The sequence below is a fragment of the Schistocerca gregaria genome, chromosome 7 (genome assembly GCF_023897955.1).
Source record: "Schistocerca gregaria isolate iqSchGreg1 chromosome 7, iqSchGreg1.2, whole genome shotgun sequence".
Classification (NCBI taxonomy): Eukaryota; Metazoa; Arthropoda; class Insecta; order Orthoptera; family Acrididae; genus Schistocerca; species Schistocerca gregaria.
The window spans coordinates 223647871-223668997 of record NC_064926.1 but is presented as its reverse complement, the minus strand read 5'-3'; the positions used below and the strand labels follow the sequence as shown (position 1 = coordinate 223668997).

At 43.8% G+C, this 21127-nt stretch overlaps 1 protein-coding gene across 1 annotated transcript in view; it reads right to left on the bottom strand.

The window, feature by feature from the left end:
* Positions 1-20411, bottom strand: part of LOC126281861 (uncharacterized) — a 58468-nt gene extending 38057 nt beyond the window's left edge. The window contains exons 1-3 of the mRNA XM_049981125.1: positions 20067-20411; positions 13630-13837; positions 6263-6536 (exon numbers count right to left, since the gene is read on the bottom strand). Coding sequence (XP_049837082.1) covers positions 6263-6536; positions 13630-13837; positions 20067-20213 — 629 coding nt within the window. The 5' untranslated portion in view covers positions 20214-20411. The remainder of the gene's footprint in view (positions 1-6262; positions 6537-13629; positions 13838-20066) is intronic.
* Positions 20412-21127: the final 716 nt, after the last annotated feature.

The following is a 21127-nucleotide window of genomic DNA, read 5'->3' as shown; positions in this document are numbered from 1 at the left end:
AAGCAATGATCGCACGCACGGCACAGCGGACACACCAGGAACCGCGGTGTTGGCCGTCGAATGGCGCTAGCTGCGCAGCATTTGTGCACCGCCGCCTTCAGTGTCAGCCAGTTTGCCGTGGCATACGGAGCTCCATCGCAGTCTTTAACACTAGTAGCATGCCGCGACAGCGTGGACGTGAACCGTATGTGCAGTTGACGGACTTTGAGCGAGGGCGTATAGTGGGCATGCGGGAGGCCGGGTGGACGTACCACCGAATTGCTCAACACGTGGGGCGTGAGGTCTCCACAGTACATCGATGTTGTCGCCAGTGGTCGGCGGAAGGTGCACGTGCCCGTCGACCTGGGACCGGACCGCAGCGACGCACGGATGCACGCCAAGACCGTAGGATCCTACGCAGTGCCGTAGGGGACCGCACCGCCACTTCCCAGCAAATTAGGGACACCGTTGCTCCTGGGGTATCGGCGAGGATCATTCGCAACCGTCTCCATGAAGCTGGGCTACGGTCCCGCACACCGTTAGGCCGTCTTCCGCTCACGCCCCAACATCGTGCAGCCCGCCTCCAGTGGTGTCGCGACAGGCGTGAATGGAGGGACGAATGGAGACGTGTCGTCTTCAGCGATGAGAGTCGCTTCTGCCTTGGTGCCAATGATGGTCGTATGCGTGTTTGGCGCCGTGCAGGTGAGCGCCACAATCAGGACTGCATACGACCGAGGCACACAGGGCCAACACCCGGCATCATGGTGTAGGGAGCGATCTCCTACACTGGCCGTACACCTCTGGTGATCGTCGAGGGACACTGAATAGTGCACGGTACATCCAAACCGTCATCGAACCCATCATTTTACCATTCCTAGACCGGCAAGGGAACTTGCTGTTCCAACAGGACAATGCACGTCCTCATGTATCCCGTGCCACCCAACGTGCTCTAGAAGGTGTAAGTCAACTACCCTGGCCAGCAAGATCTCCGGATCTGTCCCCCATTGAGCATGTTTGGGTCTGGATGAAGCGTCGTCTCACGCGGTCTGCACGTCCAGCATGAACGCTGGTCCAACTGAGGCGCCAGGTGGAAATGTAATGGCAAGCCGTTCATCAGGACTACATCCAGCACCTCTACGATCGTCTCCATGGGAGAATAGCAGCCTGCATTGCTGCGAAAGGTGGATATACACTGTACTAGTGCCGACATTGTGCATGCTCTGTTGCCTGTGTCTATGTGCCTGTGGTTCTGTCAGTGTGATCATGTGATGTATCTGACCCCAGGAATGTGTCAATAAAGTTTCCCCTTCCTGGGACAATGAATTCACGGTGTTCTTAGAAAGAGCTTCACAGATTGAGCAAGTCAATAACACGTTGATCCGCCTCTGTCCCTTACGTAAACAGTTACTTGACATCGATTTATAGAGATTTTGGATGTCGTCCTAAGGGATATCGTGCCAAATTCTGGCCAATTGCAGCGTTAGATCGACAAAATCCCGAGATGTCTGGACGGTTCTGCTCGTAATCTAGGATGGGTCCTTTGAAAAACACACGATGGAGTCTTTTCTCCATCCTTTCCTGGAGCAAGCTTATGAGCCATATCTTCTGTCGTCGTCGTCGCTGGATCGTTTCATCTTAGTGTTTCTTACTGTTTGAGAGTAAGGCAAGCAATTATCACTCAATCATCGACTGTTTGCACAGCCGTTGTGTCAGATTTCAATAGATATCCAAAAATGTGGAGTACAATACTTTGACAAGTTTGAGAAGAAGCATTCACTAACAGCTTGCAACAGTTTCATGAATAGTGCATTACACCTGTCTCGGTCGCCAAAACGTTTCCTTTATTTTTCGCTTCTCACGACGCGTTTCGGTATCATCTCCCACACATATGTGGTACAAAATTTCAACTTAAGAAAAAGTAGAGGAAAGTTCAGTAGAAAGATACAATCAAGCTAATTTACACGTCTTACGTCGTCACACAGTATCTTGCCATTTGTAGTCGTTTCTTCATAACATCATTGCCCAAAATGGTTCATACGCTATAGCATTTTACAAGGAAAACGTCTTGGTCACTAGAATGCGCTAGAGCTGGTATCCAAATGCCAATTACTACAGACATGCCAGTAGCATATCAACACGTAACTGAGGTACATGTAATCTTAAAAACTCTGTACATCAGTTAGGAAGGATTATGAGCGACTGTCGAAAAATTTGTAGTATGGAACCGTCACTGCATCTACATTACAATTTTGGAAACTGCGGTACATTTTCAACTAAATTATATTCAGAGAAATTCTGTACAACTCGAGTAACAAACATCCAACTCCATGCATTCAAAAATAACGCAAATGACGTTTCAACTAACCATCAAGAAGCATCCTACATGACAGTAATTGATGAAACGTAACATTTATAAAATAGGGAAGAGAGGCAGGAAAGTTTATTACAACAGCTCAGTAGGGTACCGCTTCTTTATCTGAAATGGTGTGTAGCGCAAAGAGAAAATATAAGTAACTTTATGGCACATTTTCTGTAACAGTTATCACGATACAGTTCTTATCGACATCCTAACTATTAAGATTCTGGTACATTCAATTACAAAAGAAACGCTACGTAGAAACTGTAGATCACGTTACATTGAAACATGCTGTACGACATGATCTATTTTGATCACTGATGTTATGAAATAATGTTCGTCGATGCAAGATACTGGATATCACAGTAAGTAGTGTAACTCAGCTTCACTGCGTCTTTGTTATGAAGTTTTCTCTACTTTGTTTCATGTTACGAACCACGAGAATGAGAAATAAAGGAAAATGTTTGGCGACCAACAAAAGTGTAGCTCATTAGTGCCAAACTTGGTCGCAGATACCCTAAAAGACTTCCTGTCTAATGTGATGAAATTTCAGGAATATTGTAAAATATAGGTTGCAGCCCAGATAAATGAAGATAGTTTGTTTATAACTTCTATTTTCCATGTTTTATGATACAATTTAGCGAAATCTTTAGTCTCACACAAAAGTCGTGAGATAGCTATGTGAACATATACAGATGTACAGGTGTACAGGTGTACACAAGGCAAAAAAGGGCGGGGCATTTGCGGAGCTGTCATTTGTACTAAGGTGATTCATGTGAAAAAAGTTTCCGACGTGATTGCGGCCGCACATCGGGAATCTTGAATGCGGAACGTTAGTTGGAACTAGACGCATGGGACATCCCATTTCGGAAGTGGTTAGGGAATTCAGTATTCCGAGATCAATAGTGTCAAGAGTGGGCCGAGAATACAAAATTTCAGGCATTACTTCTCACCACGGACGACTACCGAGTGCAGCGGCGGTTGCGTAAAACTATAAGTGGTGACAGACAACCAACGCTTCGTAAAATAACCGCAGAAATCAGTGTGGAAGGTACGATAAATATGTCTGTTAGTCAGTGTGGCGAAGTTTGGCGTTAATAGGCTATGGCAACAGAAGAACAACGCCGTGCTTTTTCTAACAGCACAACATCGCCTGCAGCGCCTCTCCTGGGCTCGTAATCATATCAGATGGACCCTAAACGACTGTAAAACCGTGGCCTGGTCAGATGAGTCTGGATTTCAGTTGATAACAGCTAATGGTACGAGTGTGGCGCTGATAACCTGAAGCCGTGGACCCAAGTTTTCAACAAGCAAGAGTGCAAGCTAGTGGTAGCTCCGCAATTGCGTGGGCTGTGTTTTACGTGGAGTGGACTGGGTCTTCTAGTCCAACTGAACCGATCATTGATGTGGAATGGTTAAGCTACTTGGAGACCATTTGCTGCCTTTCATGTACTTCATGCTCCCAAACAATGGTGGAATTTTTATGGATGACAATGCGCGAAGTCACCAGCCCACGATTGTTCGCAATTGCTTTGAAGGACATTCCCCCTCAGATAATTCGAGCGAATGACTTGGCCACCCAGATAACGGGACATGAATCCCACCGAACATTTATGGGACACAATCGAGAAATCAGTTTCATCTACATCTACGTCTACATGATTACTCTGCAATTCACGTTTAAGTGCTTGGCAGAGGGTTCATCGAACCACAAACATACTATCTCTCTACCATTCCACTCCCGAACAGCGAGCGGGAAAAACGAACACCTAAACCTTTCTGTTCGAGCTCTGATTTCTCTTATTTTATTTTGATGATCATTCCTACCTATGTAGGTTGGGATCAACAAAATATTTTCGCATTCGGAAGAGAAAGTAGGTGACTGAAATTTCGTAAATAGATCTCGCCGCGACGAAAAACGTCTTTGCTTTAATAACAACCATCCCAACTCGCGTATCATATCTGCCACACTCTCTCCCCTATTACGTGATAATACAAAGCGAGCTGCCCTTTTTTGCACCCTTTCGAGGTCCTCCTTCAATCCCACCTGGTAAGGATCCCACACCGCGCAGCAATATTCTAACGACGAACGAGTGTAGTGTAAACTGTCTCTTTAGTGGCCTTGTTGCATTTTCTAAGTGTCCTGCCAATGAAACGCAACCTTTGGCTCACCTTCCCCACAATATTATCTATGTGGTCTTTCCAACTGAAGTTGTTCGTAATTTTAACATCCAGGTACTTAGTTGAATTGACAGCTTTGAGAATTGTACTATTTATCGAGTAATCGAATTCCAACGGATTTCGTTTGGAACTCATGTGGATCACCTCACACTTTTCGTTATTTAGCGTCAACTGCCACCTGCCACACCATACAGCAATCTTTTCTAAATCGCTTTGCTACTGATACTGGTCTTCGGATGACCTTAGTAGACGGTAAATTACAGCATCATCTGCGAACAACCTAAGAGAACTGCTCAGATTGTCACCCAGGTCATTTATATAAATCAGGAATAGCAGAGGTCCCAGGACGCTTCCCTGGGGAACACCTGATATCACTTCAGTTTTACTCGATGATTTGCCGTCTATTACTACAAACTGCGACCTTCCTGACAGGAAATCACGAATCCAGTCGCACAACTGATACGATACCCCATAGGCCTGCAGCTTGATTAAAAGTCGCTTGTGAGGAACGGTGTCAAAAGCTTTCCGGAAATCTAGAAATACGGAATCAACTTGAGATCCCCTGTCGATAGCGGCCATTACTTCTTGCGAATAAAGAGCTAGCTGCGTTGCACAAGAACGATGTTTTCTGAAACCACGCTGATAACGTGTCAATAGATCGTTCTCTTCGAGGTGATTCATAATGTTTGAATACAGTATATGCTCCAAAACCCTACTGCAAACCGACGTCAATGATATAGGTCTGTAGTTCGATGGATTGCTCCTACTACCCTTCTTAAACACAGGTGCGACCTGCGCAATTTTCCAATCTGTAGGTAAAGAGTTATCGGTGAGAGAGCGGTTGTATATGATTGCTAAGTAGGGAGCTACTGTATCAGCGTAATCTGAAAGGAACCTAATCGGTATACAATCTGGACCTGAAGACTTGCCCGTATCAAGCAATTTGAGTTGTTTCGCAACCCCTAAGGATCTACTTCTAAGAAACTCATGCTAGCAGCTGTTCGTGTTTGAAATTCTGGAATATTCCATTCGTCTTCCCTGGTGAAGGAATTTCGGGAAACTGCGTTCAATAACTCCGCTTTAGCGGCACAGTCGTCGGTAACAGTACCATCGGCACTGCGCAGCGAAGGTATTGACTGCGTCTTGCTGCTTGTGTACTTTACATACGACCAGAATTTCTTCGGATTTTCTACCAAATTTCGAGACAATGTTCCGTTGTAGAACCTATTAAAGTCATCTCGCATTGAAGTCCGTGTCAAATTTCGCGCGTCTGTAAATTTTAGCCAATCTTCGGGATTTCGCGTTCTTCTGAACTTCGCATATTTTTCCGTTGCCTCTGCAACAGCGTTTGGACCTGTTTTGTGTACCACGGGGGATCAGTTCAGTTTGTGCATAAAATCATGCACCGGCAACACTTTCGAGGTTACGAACGTCTGTAGAGGCAGCTTGGCTCAATATTTCTGCGAGGCACTTCCAATGACTTGCTAAGTCGATGCAACGTGAGTTGCTGCACTGTGCCGTGCGAAAGGTGGTTCGACACGATATTAGGAGGTATCGCATGACTATTGTCACCTCAATGTACATTAGGCTACAAAAATAAATTTAAAGTTTATTTTTAAATAACATGTGATACATCGCCTAATCCTAATATATTTGAATACTGCAATATTCAGAATTCTCTACGCTAAGGTTATTAACATATCATCAATTATGAAAATGCTAAATACATGCAGGTGTCCACCTTACGTTAGTATGAGCATGTTGCGGCGAGGTATGCGGATGACCTTGGGCTGTCCTGTGGTCCCGGACGTGAGGAGTGCGACGGCGGGGGCCGTGTTGGTCCCCTGCAGCCCCTGGGCGCTGCTCATCAGCAGGCGTTGGGCATCAGGCACTGCCTCGGCAGTCCCCAACACCAGGAGAGGGCAGCCAGTCGGCCTGGCGTCGGAAACGGACTTGCTGGCCTGTGGTTCGCATAGCACCGCTACTGGTTTCAGCTCCTGTAGCGCTTGGCGCAGGCTCTCTGCAATGAAAAGATAACCGCAAAGCTTTTTTTATTTACCTGTGTAATTATTTCAAGCGGCTTCAAGAATCTACAAGAGTGAGGAAAACCTTCCCTATCTTCAGTACCAAAACCAGCTTCTTAAAAATCAAAATTGACATATTTCAGTCAGAAAGGTCACAAATATTCATTGCTGAATAAGGAGAAACTATAACAGCTGATTATTGCTCCGGAGCGTTTTGGATCAGTCAGATATACGAGGGGCGTTTGAAAAGTCCGTGCAAAAATAAAAACTACTTACGTGTTTGGGGTAAACCTTTCTTATTTTTCGACATGGTATTGAATCGGATTGGGGAGAAGAGAAGTTTGTGGCACAACTTGACCAGAAGAAGGGATCGGTTGGTAGGACATGTTCTGAGGCATCAAGGGATCACCAATTTAGTATTGGAGGGCAGCGTGGAGGGTAAAAATCGTAGAGGGAGACCAAGAGATGACTACACTAAGCAGATTCAGAAGGATGTAGGTTGCAGTAGGTACTGGGAGATGAAGAAGCTTGCACAGGATAGAGTAGCAAGGAGAGCTGCATCAAACCAGTTTCAGGACTCAAGACCACAACAACAACAGTCTCCTTTTAGACTTATACACTTCGTCCAAAGCTCTTCTAATTTGTTGATCCTTTCCGAATAATAGGAATTATCCAGGTCTGCAAAATAGCTATTAGCTGCTGCAATCAACTCCTCATTTGAATAAAATCTTTGTCCCGCCAGCAATTTCTTCAAATTGGGGAGCAAATAGTAGTCCGAGGGAGCCAAGTCAGGAGAATGGAGGGGATGTGAAACGACTTGGAATCCTATTGCCATTAATTTTGGGACCACGATTGCTGAGGTGTGTGCTGGTGCATTGTCGTGATGGAAAATGACTTTTTTGCGGTCTAATCGCCGGCGTTTTTCTTACAGCTCGGTTTGCACACTGTTCAATAGTGTTGAATAATATGCACCTGTAATAGTTTTACCCTTTTCCAGATAGTCGATGAGTATTATCCCTTGCGAATCCCAAATGACAGTTGCCATAACCGTTCCGGGCGAAGGAATGGTCTTTGCCTTTTTTGGTGCAGATGCTCCCTTGGTAACCTATTGTTTAGATTGTTCTGTGGTGTCAGGAGTATAGTAATGTATCCATGTTTCATCCACAGTGACGAAACGATGCTTAAAGTCCTGCAGATTCTTCCTGAGCAACTGGAAACCATCCTTGCAACACATCACACGATTCCAGTTTTGGTCAAGCGTGAGCTGTCGCGGAACCCATCTTGCGGATAGCTTTCTCATGTCCAAATGTTTATACAAAGTATTATGTACCTATTCATTCGAGATGCCCACAGCACTAGCAATCTCACTCACCTTAACTCTTTTGTCATCCATCACCATATCATTATCCATGATTTCTGGAGTTGTAACCTCCACAGGGCGTCCAGAACGTTCAGCATTACTTGTACCCATATGGTCACCCCGAAAACTGAAATCACTTGTAAACTGTTCTAATCGAAGGTGCAGAGTCACCGTAATATTTATCAAGCTTCTCTTTAGCCTCCTGAGGCGTTTTGCTTTTCATAAAGTAATGTTTAATCGCCACACGAAATTCTTTTTCGTCCATCTTTTGACAATCACTCGACTTCCTTGATTCACACGAATGCCAAACATAAAGAAATAGACTAATATGGCTGAAACTTGGTGTGCGTTCTTTCCAAAGATGCTACTAACTAAAAATGATCTCGATACACGTTGGTGGTGCCATCTCTCGGACTTTGCACGGACTTTTCAAACGATCCTCGTATCATGCAAGTGTGTCACTATTCTGATTGTTCCTGTGTCGTTCAGAGGGTCACCCCTGACAATTTATGCATACAAGCATGCATTTACCACGAGCGCCTCCTAAGGGTGGAAGGAGGCACTCGAATGGACTGCAGCATTTCGACTGAAAATAAAGCAGCTGTAGAGACGCACTTCAGACTTCTGTGGAAAAGTTGAGTGAATATCCATCATACCGCGAAGGACAATCGTGACCAACAATCCAGTCCACACCATCGCTTTACATGCAGGAGGCTCGTCAACCAGGCTAGCTGCTCCTCGAAGTGGGCACTAAGGTCAAAGGTAATGGTGTGGACATGGAAATGGTTCCAATTGACAGGTGCTATTGATGTCTAAGACCACACAACCCCTCCACGCTCGACATATACACAGGATGATCGATATCTGTGAGTTGAGCGGAGAAATTTTACTGCCAACCGATTACAAATAATTTTTAATACATTGACCTAGGTTTCGATAGCTCTAAGAATGCCTACATCAGAATGAAATTTTAACAACCGTCTGATGTTGTTCACAAGGTATACGTATCAAACGCTGGAACATTTTTAATTATTAATTTTTAACTTGAGCGTGTCTGCTCTTTATTTTGACTACTGCCTGCTCGCAAAGTAACATTACGGTTGTTAAAAATTCATTGCGATGAAGACATCTACAGAGGTGCCGAAACCTAGGTCAATGTATTAAGAACTATTTCCAACCAGTTTATTGTGGCATTTCTCCATTGAAACTTATAAACGGCTGCTGAGAGACAGCCTAGCTGAAAACTGTGCGATATCTACCACTTTTGAGTCAAAGAAACCGTGGGCTGAGTGCGCCAGAACTGAATTAGGCGTTCGAAGAGTCTACAGGACGTCATGTATCGTAACAAATGCTAGAAGACGATTGCATGATGCGAATCTTCATGACGAGCATCACGTCTTACACCAAAACACCGTGTTTTGTGTTACCGGTGCGGAAGAAATCATGCAGAAATGACACTCGGTAATTGGCATCGAATATTGTTTACGGACGAAACTCGGATCTGTTCGTATCACAATAATTGCAGACAAAGTGTTTGGAGACAACCCTGTATTATCGAACGCCTGGAACACAGAGTGCCGCATAAGTATCAAAGTTGTGCTGGAGTGATGCTCTGGCGTGGCATTACAAGAGACTACAGAACACTTCTTGTGTTTCTTGAGGATAGTCTCACTCCTGTACGGTACAGGGACGAGATTCTGCAACGAACAGTGGGAACGTATCGCCAGTATTACGGTAACTGTTTAACCTTGATGGATAAAAAATCGTGTGAAGATACGATGTCATGAACACTGAGATGCGTGAGCAACTGTCGCATCATACATGACGTTTTGGTTTATTACTTCTTTGCTGCTAACTTTGCTCAAAGCACATTTCGCAGATAGCAGGCGCAAATGCCACCAGATGTACCTGCACAATTATATCATTGTACACCACACACATCAGGACACGACGTCGTAAACCTTGAGTGGTGCGACTAGGAAACTGCAGGGTGAAATTCGCTAGACATAGAGGCGAAATATGTGTACAAAAACATGTAAAATATGTTAAATATGTGTGAAATATAACTGACATGTGCATATGGGAAACCTCTGGAACGCTTCCAGTCAGATTTGGTGCACATATTTGTTACAATCTTTTAAGAAATACTATAGGGGTAAGAACTATCAGCCTCGTATTGCAATGTGTGTGATAACGAGGAGAGAGAAGGAGGACGAGAATATGAATATACAGAGAGTGGAAAGGAGGAGATAGCGTCTGACAGGACGAGGACGAGATGGACAAGGATAGGGGAAGGGGAAGTGGACCGAGCGAGGGTGAGGAGGAGCTGGACAGAGACAAAACAGGACGAGATAGAGAGAGAGAGAGAGAGAGGAAGAGGAGGGAATAGATAGAGATGGCGGGAAAACAAACGAAAGTGGAGGAGATAAGAGGGCGGCAGGAGACGAGGAGGCAGACAGGAAGAGGGCAAGCAGTAAACGGACAGAGAGAGGGGGGGGGGGATGAGACTGACAAAGAGAGGTGGAGGAGGAGAGAGAAATAGGGGGTTAAGGAGGATATTGACCGAGGGGGGAAGGAGCAGATGGACAGAGGGGGGTGGGGGGGAGCAGATTGACAAAGAGAGGACGAGTAGGTGGCCGAGAGAGGGACAAGAGGAGATGGACAGAAAGGGGGTGGTGGAGATTGGCAGACAAACATCGAAGGAGGAAATGGAGTAATAGGCCAGGTACTCAGATATTTTCTTATAATATGTTGTGAGAATTTTTACACAAAATCGAAGATATCAAGAGAAGCTGGCAAATTATGAGAATTAACAATACAAAAATTACATAATTAAGGGAGAGTCACTGTACGAAGAGAACATGAATAATAGCACAAATTGACAGGAAGTTTGTGTTAAATGAGCACGGCAAAAACAATTAAATCTAAGTGAAAACACAACTATGAAATATATTTAAACTTCTGTCAAAATGTAACATTTACAGACATACAAAGGCACAGATTAATGGGAAAGTTATATGTACAACGTTTAACACGCAGCTTATGAGATGTCGATAATGACAAGAGTCCAACTAAATCCTTGTTGGGGGATGGGAGCTCAAATTTCTACTTGGCAGGGGCATTAAATTGTAATTTTCCTATAGTTAACGTAAGCTAGTGGTCTGAAGAGGATTCAGTGAACTTGAACTGTCTGATCCTTGATATCAATCCAATTTATGTCTCTGTCTAACAGCCAATGTATAAAACTAAGCAAAGGCTAGAAAACAACGGATCTTGTACCAAGTGAAAAGGAAGACCGCCTACGTTACCTCAATGGGACGACACCCTGGACAAGTCAAGGCTGTGACAGGTCTGAGAACTGGAATCTTGTCATTCGGACTTATGTAGGATATCCGTCAGAACAAGTAATGCATCTGAGTGTAAAAATAAATTATCTCTAGGATTATAGTTGAAAATATACCTACCCTCCAGTTTAAAAGACGATGTTGGCGTACATGCTTAACTTGTATTACTCGATCTGTTATCTGTTGTCTATATATTGGGGGGTAGGGATAGTGTACTAAATAGGTCTATTTGATGTTCCAGTTTTGATTTTTATGTGCAGCTCATATGTAAACTTCAACAAAAGTTTTGCATCGTCCCTTTATTTCCTATGAACATGTGTCTGTAAATGGACGGTGTTCGGGCAACGACAACAAATCGTCCCAGAACACAGTACAGAGCTGCATCGTATCCACATAGCAACATATGCTCGAAGTGGTCTCCATTGGATGCAATGCGTTCACACATACCTGTCATGCAGGATAGACATAATCGTACTTACATGCACCATGTTGGTGGGTCACGTGCCAAGAGCTTGTGCTATAGTTCATCTCAATATCATCTTCTGCTCCAAATATGTGTATGCACAGTCCGCCACCTCCCTGCACGTTCGTCTGCCTGAAGGCACCCATGATCACACAGATGCCCAAGAATGTTGTGTGATGTGGTTGGTGTATGACGTGCTGCCTCTAGATCCTTTCCATCTGCTCGGTCCTACACAAACACCATCTCAGCTTGTTCCCGACATGAACACCGGGCCATTCTACTGCTTACAGTACACTCCGTCATTACACAGCGTGCAAAAGGCGAGGAACACATGACACATGCCCATAGGAACTTTCATTCGTCAGGGCGATATACCGTGGCAGCTCTGTATTTCTGGACACATGTTCATAGGAGCTTTTTTCCTCCATTACCAGGCAGGAATCTATCCCTACAGTTGTCCGTTTTATTAATGTTCGTCCTGTATGTATGTACATCCATATTTGTAATTTGTATGAATTACATGAAAGGAAATAATTAAAAAATAAGCAAACAATTAGTTTAGGTCACTAGAACAGTTGTTAGGCACCCCCTTAAAATAGCACATTGGTTCCTTCAGAGCGCTGCAGATGGAGTGGACGTGTTACTAAACGCTCATCTGACATTCTACCGCTACGTACGAGATCATGGCAGTGACGTGGTGTGTATGTGTCACTCGTTGTATGGTTTGAGTGCAGCAAGACAGATCGATGTGTCGACGTGGTAAAAGGGCCGATACAGTTGTGTTGTTTGAAAGTGCCCATGACGATACCATAAATGAAGTTGCCTGATTGTTGGTGAATAACCGGTGGCTGTCCAACATGTCTACAAGCAATTATCATAAAAAGATCCTAATCAACAGGGAATGGAAACGAGTGTCACATCCTGTCAAAGACAAGTTCTTTCGCATCCGACAGGAACTTCTCAGATCAGTTAATGCAGTTCCATCTCACCCATTTCGAAGCGAGAGTCATGCAGGGACATCTGGAGTTGGCACAGCAAAAGACCGTTGCTCACAGAGCCACATAAGGCTACATCTTCAATGGCCCAAAGTAGACAGAAAGTGGGCTGTAGTTGACCGACGAGATGCCGTTTGGCCTCTTTGACAAACGATGCAAGGCGTCGGGTGCCCAGCCAGGGTGTGTGTAAGATGTTTTTGGGGTGTTTTCCCTGTCATGAACCACTCCGCTTACTGTTAACCTGAACTAGGGTGTCTATTTCATTATTCTCGATGACCAGTCACTGATCTTGCTACTAGATCTTCATGGCGAGTACGCTGTGGACACTCATGTCAACCGAGGTCTTTGCGTCCGTGTTCATGGGGCTGCACGAATTCGATGCGTGTTTGGTGAGCAATCTGTTGCACTTCGACTGGCCCACAAAATCACCCGAATCTGACCCATTAGAACCGTCTGGGACTATTGGGAACAGCGGGGAAACTCAGTAAATAGCAATCGCATCAATTTTGGAAGCTGTATGGGCTGTGATCAACATGTCGATATGGCATACCGCGAGAAACTGGTGCACCCTATACCTCACAGAACCAGAATCATTGTTAACACTATAGGCGGTTTCTCATGGCATGGTTCAAATGGCTCTAAGCGCTATGGGACTTAACATCTGAGGTCATCAGTCCCCTACACTTAGAACTACTTAAACCTAAGTAACCTAAGGACATCACACATATCCATGCGCGTTGCAGGATTCGAACCTGCGCCAGTAGCAGCGGCGTGGTTCCGGACTGAAGCGCCCAGAACCGCTCGTCGACAACGGCCGGCTCTCACGGCATGAATGTGACTTTCCTTGGGGGTGATTTTTTGCCTGAGAATCGTGTAGCAGAGTCGATGAGAGGGGTAAGAGAGAGGCAGCGCTAGAGAGATCCATACCGTGAGGCAGTGCCGCGTTGACGACGGCGCAGACGGCTCCAGAGCAGAGCGTGGCCAGCAGGGCTGGGGCGAAGAGCGCCGACCTGCCGACGCAGACGGCCACGGTGTCGCCCTCCCGCAGGCCGGGGACCGCCGCCTGGAGAGCCGACAGCTCCGCCGCCGCCTGCCGCAGCACCCAGTCCGCCCGCGACTCCTCGTCCACCACCACCTGCACCACAATAACACACACAGTATCATCAGCTGCCCCACCCAGTCACCAACCAACAGCAGGGCACACATAGCTAATGCTGCAAGGCATTATCGTCTGGGAGACCCAACAGGGTTAATGATAAGTTTCTATTGAGGACCAAGCAAGGTGGTACTAAACACATTGGACTCTCACATTCAGGAATATGGCTGTTAAAAGGCCCTTAAAAACCATCCGCAATACGTCCTGCGTCATTCCCTTAATCGCTTAGGACAGATGCAGGGATGGCTTTGTCAAATATGTAGCCTTCACCCAATTCCAACTTGTGCAGTCTCTGATGACCTCGTCATCGACGGCATTTTGCACCTTAATCTTCCTTTCCATAAGAAATTTATCAATCACTTCAAACTAAATACTCCGAAAGTGCACATGTAATCGATCAGGCCATGTAAGGTGGACTCTGCTAATAGGATAAACTGAAGTGCACCCATGGACAATGTCGTCATTCTCAAAGATTCTTGAAGAATCAAACGAGGAAAGGATAAACAGTCACTCTCTCGTGCCAGGCGCCCCGTCCGTTTCTCCTAGTCTGGCAAGAGTGTGCCTGTACAGCAATGCTTGCGCCTTCCAGGACTGTTCCCAATTTCTCCATCAGCGATAAGATGTTGAACCAGAGCGTATGTTCCTCTGACTAAAGTGAAATGATTTATTTTGTCTTGCAGGGTGGTATATTGTATGTAGGATGTTATCCATCCTCAGAAACTGTAGTCGTATATAACGAAATAATAAGCAACCCGCTGCATAAAATAAATTTCATTTCCTTACTGGTTTCGGGAACTTACTGCCCCTCTTCAGAAAGTTATATTTGACGTATTGTTTGCGAGTGTCACCAATGAGATCTTACTGCTTTGTTGACACTCGCAAATGATGCGGTAGGTATAACTTTCTGAAGAAGGGCATAAGTGTCCGAAACTGATCAAGTTAAATTTCGTATGAATGCAGAGTCTCGCGCGATAACATTGAATAAAATGTTCTCGGGTTTCCAACCGCGTCAATTGCTTAAAACTACACGAGCTTTTGGCCAAGCACTCCTTGGCCATTGTCATACCACTTATTCAAGTTAAATTTCATTTATGCAGCTGTTTGCTTATTATTTCGTTATATGTATCCTTCGTATTTAAGAAAATGTTTAATTTTGTGATGAATTCGTGTAAAATTTAGTGCCTAGTTTATATGGTTTACTGCAAAGAAGCAGAAGAAGGAAAAAGAATGAAAAGAAACTTGGAAGAGCCGAGGTGCTGATAAATAGTCTACTCCTCTCAAATGCGATTAAATGTCGGCACTTGAGATCTTAATTATCTTCAGCATTTTCACATCCTCTATATTTGTTATTTTAATAATCTAACGTGACAGTATTATTATTCATAAAATTCTGAGAGACAATTAAATGGATCCTATGAAGTCAGTGACGTTTCAACAAATAGTAATTAAAACTCAGAAATTCCTTGCATAAGCGAAGTGTCTTCCTCATAGGCTAATTATCTGGGATTATTTTACATACGTCAGGTCCAGCAAAAGTAACGCCGACTGTGCAGAAGGAACTCAATTACTAGTACCACTCGATGCTATGGCGGTCGGAAAGCGAGAACGTTTCTGGGCCACTTTATGGATAATCAATTCCTTAATCGTTCATCAGAAACGGAGTTCCCTAGTCGGTCATCAGTAACGGAAGGTGGATTTTCCAAAGTATATTTCGCTTCGGAAAGCGGTTTGTGCAAAATTATTGGATTGTTATGAACACCACAGGGTATACAATAAACTCAATGGAAGCTACTCTGGCTATTAGAATGGAAATAATACTAACAAAAAGATCGTGTCAAGGAAATAACACTATGCAGATGAGTGTAATCAGAGTAAGAGGGGGAAGCACCAATGAATTCTTTGTTACTGTGCCAAGCGACAAGCAGTCCATACATAAATGCATTGCTGAGTTGTGGAGAAACATGAATTATGAATAATTCCCACAAGCCGTTTGCGACTCCTCGAGAATTAAAGTAATGCGGCGTGGACCTAAGCTGAGGCAGTCAGTAGCGCTGCAGTTCCGGTGATACAAGGGAAGCAGGTGACTATAGTTTAGCATTTCTGATTTCAAAGATATTAGTGTGATATAGAGGGAGAGAAGACCCTCTGTTTTAAGAGTCTAAATGAGGGTAGCTCAGTTTCGAAATGAGTCGTCAGACCAAGACATGTCCTGAATGTTATTAGATGGCAGGGGACAATCAGTTTTGTGAGTTTACTAGCGGAAAAGGTTGATCTGAGTCCAACATAGCTTCATGATAGTCTCTTCGTTTCTGCGTAACTGCTACAACTTCAGCAAACTCCGTCTATTTGAACTTGCTTGCCGAACCGAAGGCTTGGTCCTTCTACAAACTTTTTGCTCACCACACTTTCCTCCTTTACCAAATTAACTACTCCTTGACGCTTCAGAATGTCCGCTTTCAACCAGTCATTTCTGTTATTCGTGTGGTGCTGAGAATTTCTTGTCACCACAATCCGATTCGTTACCTCTTCAATAGTAATCCGATCTAGCTACTATCTAATCTTCAGTATTCAACTACAGCACCGTAGTTAAAAATCTTCCCTCTTCTTGTCTGAACCTCAACGTCCTTATTTCACTTCCCCACCAGGCTACACGCCTGAAAATTGCCTTCAGTAAAGGCTTCTTAGCACATAAATTTATTTTCGATGTTTAGGAGTGCAGTCCCGACTTTGGACCATATATGCACTTCATCCGGTCCTCAGACTGTGTCAGGAGGATTCCATGCCCCATTCCTAATACCCACCACTTTCAATGATGTCATCACGCCCCTCCCCTAAGAAGCTGTCCTTGACCAATAGGACAGGTTCTAAGTTAACACACATATTTATATCTCCCTGTCACAACACCGTATTTTGCCAACCACTAAAAGAAACGTTTGGAGCACAGCGTTGTGTGGTAGTGATACATGGACAGGGAAAACCGGAAGGGAAGAGAATAGAAGCATTTGAGATGTGGTGCTACAGAAGAATATTGAAAATTAGATGGACTGATAAGATAAAGAATAATGAGCTGCTCTACAGAATCCGTGAGGAAAGAAATATGTGGGAAACACTGACAAGGAGAAGGCAGTGAATTATCTCAAATCTGTTAAGGCATCAGGAAATAACATCCATGGTACTAGAGGGAGTTGTGGAAGGAAAAAAACCGTAGACGAAGGTAGAGATTAGAACACATCCTGCAAATAACTAAGGACGTACGTTGCAAGTGCTACTCTGTGATGAAAAGGCTGGCGCAGAAGAGAGAGGAAAAAAAGGCACCCAGTCACACACTAACATTACGCCTGCCATTAACACAAAACAACCACAAAACAACCAATCAGACTGTAGCCTCAGAGCCGCCATATGGTCCATGTCAAAACTATCTGAATTTTGAATTTTGCATCACGTTCAAAAATATCCTAAGAACATGTACATTTATCTTAAATATGTAAAATGTTGACAACAGTAGCGTAATTTACGGTATTTCCACGTCTAGACTACTTTTCTCGAAAATATATATGCACATAAAATATTTATATACAATAAACTGGTGACGTACCGGGCGTGAATCGTGCTTCGGTAGCTCCGATGGTAGAGCAGTTGCCCGTGAAAGGCAAACGTCCCGAGTTCGAGTCTCGGTCGGGCACACAGTTTTAATCAATTCCAGAGTTGTTGCCAGTAAATAAATAATTCAGGAAATAAAAATAAGTAATTTATTGTAATCTGGGCTACTCTTTGTTATTAATTTGTTACGAGCAGCTTTTGTTGCACACAGGGGAGTTAATTGTACCATAAAGACACACTTATATATACATTCACTTATCTGCGAACCATATTACACACACATATTATGTTTATATGACGATCTAGATTTCGGCCTCGAGCTACTTTCAAGTGTCGCACTGCACTGCTTATTTTCCTGCTTTTATAGTGAATTTGGTCTTGAGGTGAAGGTAACTGGGGATAGCCAAAGCAACAGAATGTATGAAATACAACAAAACGCGTAGGGCAAACAAAGGTATCCCCAGTTATTCCCACCTCAAGATCAAATTCGCTTTAAAAGCATCAAAATGAGCAACATAGCGCGACACCTGAAAATGATTTACGGCAGATATATCTGAACCGTGATATAGACATACTTCATACAGTCAAATGGCGGTAATATCATTTCGAAAACTCTACATGATTGCAGTACCCACCCCTCCACCCCTCCTTCCTAAAAAAAGAATCATCAACTATTTGTTTAGCAAGACATATGGGAATGTCAGTATCTACTGAACTATTTCAATGATTGCAATGTTTATTGATATTTATGAGAAGGTAATGTAATCCAGAATTGACTGCTTAACTGATATTACTTCATTCACTCAGTATTTAACTGATTACGATTACATACTACCAGATGAGTTCTTACGGCACGCTCCAACTGTAGCTTATTCAAACAACGAAATTTGAGAACTTGATAGCAACCTGTACACAAACCTCAACCTGAGCTGTTAAATCACCTTTCACTATTAATTAAACGCTTCTGATCAGCTTCTACAGGGATTTTCATGATAATTTTCTTTGACCTGCTTTTGAATGTAGTTTATCGCAAATGGAAGAGAAACATAGGGCATTTCCATAAATTAGGATAAGATATACCGAGTAATCTTCACTTATTCCTTAACGTTGGAGGTTTCCCAAGCAAAGTATCCCAAACAAGAATAAAGAAACGAACTGAAGGAAAACCTGGTATGACAAAGCATCAGTCCTGCTATCAAAATGGTATTTAAAGTATATGAAACGACATAAAAGGAATTTAGAAATAAAAATATGGTTTCCTGCATACGTGAATCTTAAAGGAGCTGTGAGGGGTATAATTATGATAGCTAGATATTCTGTTTAAAAGATACAGATAGGTGTGGTGACTGTTTTCAAAAACTGTGAATTCACATTAAAGTGACTTGTAGAATTGGCCACAAATGAATTATTTCCTGTACCGCAATGAACAACAACATTTTCGTTTTAATATTCTTTCTCGTCGTGCTTTAAATGGTAATATTTTAATAAATTAAATTCAAGATCTATGTAGCCGTGTTTTCAGTGTAAATGCCATGTACAATGGATTAATGAAGCGTCATCAGATCAGCGTTTCAAAATAACTTGAAATATTGTGTACTTTAGCTTTAATTATTTGTACCTTATACAATAATAACAATTAAATTGTTTGTTATGAGTATAACTAATAAAAAGTAGTAGGTTTTGGGTATCGTATCCTATCTGTGAAGATATAATAGATGGAGCACGAAATCGACTTGATTAAGTCTAGAGTGATAAAAAGTACTTGAATTACTCTGACAAAAGATCGAGGCATTCGCTCGTACACATCTGATTAACTGCAGGGGACCTAATTCTCAACAGGTGTAATCAATAGGTTACTGTGTCTTCAGTATGAGAAGTTATTCAGATGAATTAATATGCCGCGAATAAATTCCACATACTCGGTCAAACTAATGACCTGGAGTAAAGAAACTTCCTCCCAGTTAGAGCCCTAAGATTCAGTACCACAGTTTCTAGTTCTCCGAATATTGGCTGAGCATGTACGGAGTTTGCAGGGAACGGGGGAAACCAATAGCTGACTCAAACTGTACCCATGGTGATAAAGTGCCTCAATCAGTGGAAACTAAGTATACGATTTACACTTGTTGCATTTTGCTTTGAACTCAGTTTGATCATGTCGATATCAAAGAAGAAAATCTCATTGGGTTTAAAGTTACTCTGGTTGAGCTTCACGCAACCAGAAAGAAGAAAGGCTCGTCAGTGGCGTAATGAGGCAGAAAAGAAAGAAGAAAAGGAAACTATGCACACGAGGCTAGTAACAGAGCACCGGGTCACCAGCATCAGGAAATATGAAAGCCGATTTTGTGGGAAACACCGCAGCATTCATCTAATACCTTTTAAAGGTGTCATGGACTGTAATGGGAAATAGTCTCCCCCTAAAAATGAATCCAGTGCTTTAGCCCTTGCGGAGACTACTTGTCCGCTCCATGGTAGTAGCTATTAACCTCACGCCCCGTAAAAGGGCTTGGGATGGTCCTGAAGGTTTCTTATAACACCTAGCAGTTTGCTGTAACACGTACACTGTAAATGCTGGGGATACGTGAGCGCGTATACTGTTCAGTGGACAGACCTGCAGAAGGCGGTCCCCGTGGGCGGCCAGCTTCTGGACGAGGTAGGCCGCCAGGGGCTGCTCCGCCCCCGCCACCTCCGCCTCCGTCAGCGGCGGGCCTCTCAGCACGAGCCGTCTCTGGTCCTCGCCGCTCCCGGCCGTGGCCATGATGGACTACTGGCAGCGCCGGAGGCGGTCTTCTCCTGCAGCCATCATCTTATCTCGAGCAGCTGATAGCGCAAGCGACCTTAGATTGACCGCCGCAGAGGTCACATTCTGCTGCTTCGCACTGTCACCAGTGCCCTTCTGTGACATTTTGAAGCCGCGTTTCCAGCAGTGAGACTGGACACAAGCACCCAGTATGCTGCTGACCTCACCCTTGCCCAAAGCACAGAACTCATCTGATAGTACATGTGTGATTTGACTTTGTCTTCACAGTCACCATGGAGATCAGGCATGACAAAATATTACGGACGGAAAAGAGTAGAAAAACTCTGTTTCGATATGTGTCGGCCACAGACTCATCTAAATAAGTATGTTTCGATAAAAGACCCAAAAATACATTAGTGAATAAGCCCAATCTATAGTAAACGATAAAAAAAAACTGCTCTGAAGTAGGTGTCAAAAGCTCCCGGATGCGAGATAGTTATTATTGAACTAGAAATAATGCTCGGTCAATTAAGAAAATCTACACATATAAGTAATGAGAAGACACATCAAAAATGAAAACTGATGACAGACAGAAAACGTTTTATTTATTCGTAACTAGCTGACGGCCCGGTGTTGCTCGGGTATGTATTTATTCCAGTCCTCTATTAGTCCGTCTCCTGCTTGCCATCTCTTTATTCGTCTCCTCTTCCTGCTCTCTCAGACCAACTTCCCTTTTCTTTACCTGTACAAATCCTTCTCTCCCATCTCTCTGTCCATACCCTCCATCACTTCCTCTTTCCTTTCTCTGTACGTCTGGTCCTCCCCCCTCTGCCATCCGCTCCTTTCCCTTTTGTACATCTGTTCCTCCCCCTCTAAGTTGATCTCCTGTTCCCTCCTCTCTCTGTCCATCTTCTCCTCGCCCTGCGTCCATT